The sequence below is a fragment of the Mizuhopecten yessoensis genome, unplaced genomic scaffold (genome assembly GCF_002113885.1).
Source record: "Mizuhopecten yessoensis strain PY_sf001 unplaced genomic scaffold, ASM211388v2 scaffold1595, whole genome shotgun sequence".
NCBI lineage: Eukaryota > Metazoa > Mollusca > Bivalvia > Pectinida > Pectinidae > Mizuhopecten > Mizuhopecten yessoensis.
In genome coordinates this window covers 843,997-851,591 of record NW_018404125.1, presented here as the reverse complement: position 1 = coordinate 851,591, position 7,595 = coordinate 843,997, and the positions used below count along the sequence as shown (strand labels likewise).

The 7,595-nt window shown below is 39.9% G+C and overlaps 2 protein-coding genes across 2 annotated transcripts in view; both read right to left on the bottom strand.

The window, feature by feature from the left end:
* The window catches only part of LOC110466174 (putative GTP-binding protein 6), a 7,662-nt gene extending 4,028 nt beyond the window's left edge, over positions 1–3,634 (bottom strand). The window contains exon 1 of the mRNA XM_021522528.1: positions 3,620–3,634. Within this exon, the coding sequence (XP_021378203.1) occupies positions 3,620–3,634 (15 nt within the window). The remainder of the gene's footprint in view (positions 1–3,619) is intronic.
* A 47-nt stretch (positions 3,635–3,681) lies between these two features.
* Positions 3,682–7,595, bottom strand: part of LOC110465942 (putative GTP-binding protein 6) — a 17,198-nt gene continuing 13,284 nt past the window's right edge. The window contains exons 3-6 of the mRNA XM_021522138.1: positions 7,291–7,394; positions 5,471–5,652; positions 4,979–5,068; positions 3,682–3,968 (exon numbers count right to left, since the gene is read on the bottom strand). Of these exons, the coding sequence (XP_021377813.1) occupies positions 3,794–3,968; positions 4,979–5,068; positions 5,471–5,652; positions 7,291–7,394 (551 nt within the window). The 3' untranslated portion in view covers positions 3,682–3,793. The remainder of the gene's footprint in view (positions 3,969–4,978; positions 5,069–5,470; positions 5,653–7,290; positions 7,395–7,595) is intronic.

The following is a 7,595-nucleotide window of genomic DNA, read 5'->3' as shown; positions in this document are numbered from 1 at the left end:
CTGTTCAAGGTAAGATTGTGATTGAATGTGTGCTGTTCAAGGTAAGATTGTGATTGAATGTGTATTGTTCAAGGTAAGATTGTGATTGAATGTGTGCTGTTCAAGGTAAGATTGTGATTGAATGTGTGTTGTTCAAGGTAAGGTTGTGATTGAATGTGTATTGTTCAAGGTAAGGTTGTGATTGAATGTGTGCTGTTCAAGGTAAGGTTGTGAAGTAGGAATGCTCACATTTATTTCAGCAGAAGAATCATTACCATAACGGTAAATTTAACCTTTAAGGTAAGGTCAACCTTGAAATTCAACAAGACAGCAAATACTTTTAAATAATGTTATTATAGACCTGATATCTTCTTCAATTCTACAGTGTGTCAAATGTACGGTGTTATGCAATGTGAAAATAACACTGCTTATTTGTATGTAGTTTAAGGTAGAGACATAGAAGGTGTTCATTCTGAATGTGAACATTTCTATTTACTTTAATTCAGATGAAAGTACATCTACGGACATGTATCTCAATAGCTAGCAGTAAATCTTCCCTCAGGATGTCTGTGTATGGCCAAAGTCACCTGTCTACCACTGATTCTATGTATTTTAAAAGTTAACAAAGCAAAGTATTGCAAGGCAATCCATAGTACCCCTCTGGTATTGATTTCTATATTTAACAAACAGTACACTTATGTCAGGAAGCATCGGTCAAAGTGAGGTCACTCCGCCATCCCAAGATGTCCATGTAAATCAAATCTGGTTACTCCAGGTAAAATAGTATACAAGATATGCTCCAGACATGTAGGTGTGTCCCTAAATCATTACTTACCCCAGTAGATGTCATTAGTTTAGGTTGTATATGTAGGTGCGTCCCTAAGTCATTACTCACCCCCAGTAGATAACATTAGTTTAGGATGTACATGTAAGTGTGTCCCTAAGTCATTACTTACCCCCAGTAGATGTCATTAGTTTAGGATGTACATGTAGGTGCGTCCCTAAGTCATTACTTACCCCCAGTAGATGTCATTAGTTTAGGATGTACATGTAGGTGTGTCCCTAAGTCATTACTTACCCCCAGTAGATGTCATTAGTTTAGGATGTACATGTAGGTGTGTCCCTAAGTCATTACTTACCCCCAGTAGATGTCATTAGTTTAGGATGTACATGTAGGTGTGTCCCTAAGTCATTACTTACCCCCAGTAGATGTCATTAGTTTAGGATGTACATGTAGGTGTGTCCCTAAGTCATTACTTACCCCCAGTAGATGTCATTAGTTTAGGATGTACATGTAGGTGTGTCCCTAAGTCATTACTTACCCCCAGTAGATGTCATTAGTTTAGGATGTACATGTAGGTGTGTCCCTAAGTCATTACTTACCCCCAGTAGATGTCATTAGTTTAGGATGTACATGTAGGTGTGTCCCTAAGTCATTACTTACCCCCAGTAGATGTCATTAGTTTAGGATGTACATGTAGGTGTGTCCCTAAGTCATTACTTACCCCCAGTAGATGTCATTAGTTTAGGATGTACATGTAGGTGTGTCCCTAAGTCATTACTTACCCCCAGTAGATGTCATTAGTTTAGGATGTACATGTAGGTGTGTCCCTAAGTCATTACTTACCCCCAGTAGATGTCATTAGTTTAGGATGTACATGTAGGTGTGTCCCTAAGTCATTACTTACCCCCAGTAGATGTCATTAGTTTAGGATGTACATGTAGGTGTGTCCCTAAGTCATTACTTACCCCCAGTAGATGTCATTAGTTTAGGATGTACATGTAGGTGTGTCCCTAAGTCATTACTTACCCCCAGTAGATGTCATTAGTTTAGGATGTACATGTAGGTGTGTCCCTAAGTCATTACTTACCCCCAGTAGATGTCATTAGTTTAGGATGTACATGTAGGTGTGTCCCTAAGTCATTACTTACCCCCAGTAGATGTCATTAGTTTAGGATGTACATGTAGGTGTGTCCCTAAGTCATTACTTACCCCCAGTAGATGTCATTAGTTTAGGATGTACATGTAGGTGTGTCCCTAAGTCATTACTTACCCCCAGTAGATGTCATTAGTTTAGGATGTACATGTAGGTGTGTCCCTAAGTCATTACTTACCCCCAGTAGATGTCATTAGTTTAGGATGTACATGTAGGTGTGTCCCTAAGTCATTACTTACCCCCAGTAGATGTCATTAGTTTAGGATGTACATGTAGGTGTGTCCCTAAGTCATTACTTACCCCCAGTAGATGTCATTAGTTTAGGATGTACATGTAGGTGTGTCCCTAAGTCATTACTTACCCCCAGTAGATGTCATTAGTTTAGGATGTACATGTAGGTGTGTCCCTAAGTCATTACTTACCCCCAGTAGATGTCATTAGTTTAGGATGTACATGTAGGTGCGTCCCTAAGTCATTACTTACCCCCAGTAGATGTCATTAGTTTAGGATGTACATGTAGGTGTGTCCCTAAGTCATTACTTACCCCCAGTAGATGTCATTAGTTTAGGATGTACATGTAGGTGTGTCCCTAAGTCATTACTTACCCCCAGTAGATGTCATTAGTTTAGGATGTACATGTAGGTGTGTCCCTAAGTCATTACTTACCCCCAGTAGATGTCATTAGTTTAGGATGTACATGTAGGTGTGTCCCTAAGTCATTACTTACCCCCAGTAGATGTCATTAGTTTAGGATGTACATGTAGGTGTGTCCCTAAGTCATTACTTACCCCCAGTAGATGTCATTAGTTTAGGATGTACATGTAGGTGTGTCCCTAAGTCATTACTTACCCCCAGTAGATGTCATTAGTTTAGGATGTACATGTAGGTGTGTCCCTAAGTCATTACTTACCCCCAGTAGATGTCATTAGTTTAGGATGTACATGTAGGTGTGTCCCTAAGTCATTACTTACCCCCAGTAGATGTCATTAGTTTAGGATGTACATGTAGGTGTGTCCCTAAGTCATTACTTACCCCCAGTAGATGTCATTAGTTTAGGATGTACATGTAGGTGTGTCCCTAAGTCATTACTTACCCCCAGTAGATGTCATTAGTTTAGGATGTACATGTAGGTGTGTCCCTAAGTCATTACTTACCCCCAGTAGATGTCATTAGTTTAGGATGTACATGTAGGTGTGTCCCTAAGTCATTACTTACCCCCAGTAGATGTCATTAGTTTAGGATGTACATGTAGGTGTGTCCCTAAGTCATTACTTACCCCCAGTAGATGTCATTAGTTTAGGATGTACATGTAGGTGTGTCCCTAAGTCATTACTTACCCCCAGTAGATGTCATTAGTTTAGGATGTACATGTAGGTGTGTCCCTAAGTCATTACTTACCCCCAGTAGATGTCATTAGTTTAGGATGTACATGTAGGTGTGTCCCTAAGTCATTACTTACCCCCAGTAGATGTCATTAGTTTAGGATGTACATGTAGGTGTGTCCCTAAGTCATTACTTACCCCCAGTAGATGTCATTAGTTTAGGATGTACATGTAGGTGTGTCCCTAAGTCATTACTTACCCCCAGTAGATGTCATTAGTTTAGGATGTACATGTAGGTGTGTCCCTAAGTCATTACTTACCCCCAGTAGATGTCATTAGTTTAGGATGTACATACAGGTGCGGCCGTAAGTCATTACTTACCCCAGTAGATGTCATTAGTTTAGGTTGTTTATGTAGGTGTGTCCCTAAGTCATTACTCACCCCCAGTAGATGTGATTAGTTTAGGATGTACATGTAGGTGCGTCCCTAAGTCATTACTTACCCCCAGTAGATGTCATTAGTTTAGGATGTACATGTAGGTGTGTCCCTAAGTCATTACTTACCCCCAGTAGATGTCATTAGTTTAGGATGTACATGTAGGTGTGTCCCTAAGTCATTACTTACCCCCAGTAGATGCCAGCGGTGCTGATAATGGGTGTCTCCCCCAAGGTAGTTACTTCCCCCAAATGTTTTGTCATGTGTGCCCTCATGGATATCAGGTATGCAATATCTGCAGATATGTCCAAGTCAGAACAACATCATTTTTAAATGTTTGATTAATTAAGCAACACAGTAAACAGGGACTTACATAGGTACAATGTATTTCCCCTCCCTTGAGAACTATGCATGCAAGGATTTTAATTAGAAAATTATCAAGTTTAACCTTCTGACCTTACCCAATTATGCACGCATATGCTTTTTAATTTAATCAGTTGAAATCATCTCAGACACAATCAAATTGTAAAAAAAATCCAAAGTTTACAAGGGAAATGTTGAAAGTGAAAAATAGTGCAGAATTTAAATCGTAATCTGCTGGTTTTGGAACTGCAACTTTGTAGTCCATGATAACTGTACTTATTTGTGGCATCAAAACATTTTAGTATATGTAACCCCCAGGTATTCATCCCCTTTTTTTTATATTTTCCATGTGATATCACTATAAATGTTAATGAATTCCCTCTCTTAAGGTTAACTGAGATAAAGGTGGTAGAATTTAGATCCCTCTAGGGTACGACTTCACACAATATATGTATGTAGCATATTATGTGAACTTATATAAGTAAAACTTTCTTTGTATCCTTTACATAGATTAAATTTAGAAGTGTTTGCTCAGAATCACCTACACAAACATGCAACATGCAAAACTTTTAAAACACAACTGTATTTTTAAGCCTTACCTGAGCATGGGGATCTCAGCCAGAGCTACCTGTATGTTTGAAGCCTTACCCAAGCACGGGGATCTCAGCCAGAGCTACCTGTATGTTTGAAGCCTTACCTGAGCATGGGGTTCTAAGCCAGAGCTACCTGTATGTTTGAAGACTTACCTGAGCATGGGGATCTCAGCTAGAGCTACCTGTATGTTTGAAGCCTTACCTGAGCATGGGGATCTAAGCCAGAGCTACCTGTATGTTTGAAGCCTTACTTGAGCATGGGGATCTAAGCCAGAACTACCTGTATGTTTGAAGCCTTACCCAAGCACGGGGATCTCAGCCAGAGCTACCAGAATGTTTGAAGCCTTACCTGAGCATGGGGATCTCAGCTAGAGCTACCTGCAGTTTGGCTTCCTTAGTTTTAGCATGTTCCTTAAATATCTGTAGGACCACTGTGTACCTGATCCAATAAAACACAATGTAACATTATAACTGTCTGTCCAATTTATTTATCCTAGTGGAACCAATGATAGTGGATGTAATCAACACAGATGTGTGAATTGACTAGTGTTTACCCTAGTCAGGAACTATCCTTTTTAATACATGAAGGATGAGGTCAATATATCAAAATATATACAACAGGATAACAATGTCCTTACTGAAGATGATGAGACTGTTAGCGTACCTGTCAATGATGGGTATGTTACTTTACCTGTCAATGATGTGTATGTTACCTTATATTACCTGTCAATGATGGGTATGTTACCTTATATTACATGTCAATGATGGGTATGTTACTTTACCTGTCAATGATGGGTATGTTACCTTATATTACCTGTCAATGATGGGTATGTTACTTTACCTGTCAATGATGGGTATGTTCCAGAGATCCTGGAGGCTGGACACCTGTGAGGGAGCCAGTTTGTTGGTACTTAGGAACACCATGCTGATGTGTTTATTATTGGTGATTTCCTCAGTCAGCTGAGCCAGACGTCCTGGACTGAACACATGAGACAGCTGGTGGTTCTGTACTGGGACCACCATCTGACAGGTAAAAATACACAGTATTTCACTATTGGAGGGAACACATGAGACAGCTGGCGGTTCTGTACTGGGACCACCATCTGACAGGTAAAAACACATAGTATTTCACTATTGGACTGAACACATGAGACAGCTGGTGGTTCTGTACTGGGACCACCATCTGACAGGTAAAACACACAGGAGTTCACTATTGGACTGAATACATGAAACAGCTGGTTGTTCTGTACTGGGACCACCATCTGACAGGTAAAAACACACACTAGTTCACTATTGGAGGGAACACATGAGACAGCTGGCGGTTCTGTACTGGGACCACCATCTGACAGGTAAAACACACAGTAGTTCACTATTGGACTGAATACATAAGGCAGCTGATGGTTCTGTACTGGGACCACCATCTGACAGGTAAAAACACACTGTAGTTCACTATTGGAGGGAACACATAAGACAGCTGGTGGTTCTGTATTGGGACCACCATCTGACAGGTAAAAACACACAGTAGTTCACTATTGGAGGGAACACATGAGACAGCTGGTGGTTTTGTACTGGGACCACCATCTGACAGGTAAAAACACACAGTAGTTCACTATACGACTGAACACATGAGACAGCTGGTGGTTCTGTACTGGGACCACCATCTGACAGGTGAAAACACACAGTAGCTTACTATTGGACTGAACACATGAGACAGCTGGTTGTTCTGTACTGGGACCACCATCTGACAGGTAAAAACACACAGTAGCTTACTATTGGACTGAACACATGAGACAGCTGGTGGTTCTGTACTGGGACCACCATCTGACAGGTAATAACACACAGTAGTTCACTATACGACTGAACACATGAGACAGCTGGTGGTTTTGTACTGGGACCACCATCTGACAGATAAAAACACACAGTAGTTCACTATCGGACTGAATACATAAGACAGCTGTTGTTTCTGTACTGGGACCACCATCTGACAGGTAAAAACACACAGTATTTCACTATAACTTCTTAATGTACACAAGTAGTCAAAGGCTGATTTATATAAAGCTGTTGTTACAAGTTTAATTTTCATCACATGGTAAGATTCTTGTAGCATCAGCTTTGGCAACCAAACTGATTACATATATATACTGCAATGCGTTTTCAGTTACAAACACAATTTAACACAGCCCAGAGATGTTTTTCTCCCTCCATGTACACACTGATAATCCAGTTCATTGATTTACCTGCATAATATTTAGTTCAGTTCAATAAAACATGGTTTTACTTCCCCTAACAATCTATGGAAGCTATTAGGGTTTTGATTTTAGTTCCAAATAGAAGAGGATTTAAAAATAACGAATTGTTTTCAAGTTTTGTATTTTCTTTTCCTCAGATGTGGTCTGTCAATTTCATTCACTGACTGATGTACATTTACCGACACATAATCAACATGAAAGGTGTCCATTTGATTGGTAAATAGACACGTCAAAGAATTACCAAAGGTCCATTTGTTAAGGGGAAATCTCTGAGAACTTTCAATTGTCTGTGTACAGTGACAAATGATAGCTGACATTCGTAATTTAATTAATGATTAATAGTATTTATTGTCACGATTGCATGTATCTAATAGTAAATTAAAAATGGAATCTACTGTACATGATATCTTACTTTCTGCACCACTTTCCACCTGGGCAGCGTCTCCACCAGGGCACAGGCCTCGGCCAGCTGGAGGACCGGGGTCGTAAGGGAGGACTTGTCTCCACCCTTCATGTCTGAAACAAGTAAATTAGAAAACTATTACAGCTACATTTGTCTAGAAACATTTCAATTACAGCATTCTGTCTAAACTAGTTTGTCTTTCAACAAGATATCAATATTCATCTATGCCTGTATTTACCTGTCATGACTGTATCACAGTAACCTTTGTCCCATACAGGGAGGCTGCAGTACTAACAATGTATTTACCTGTCATG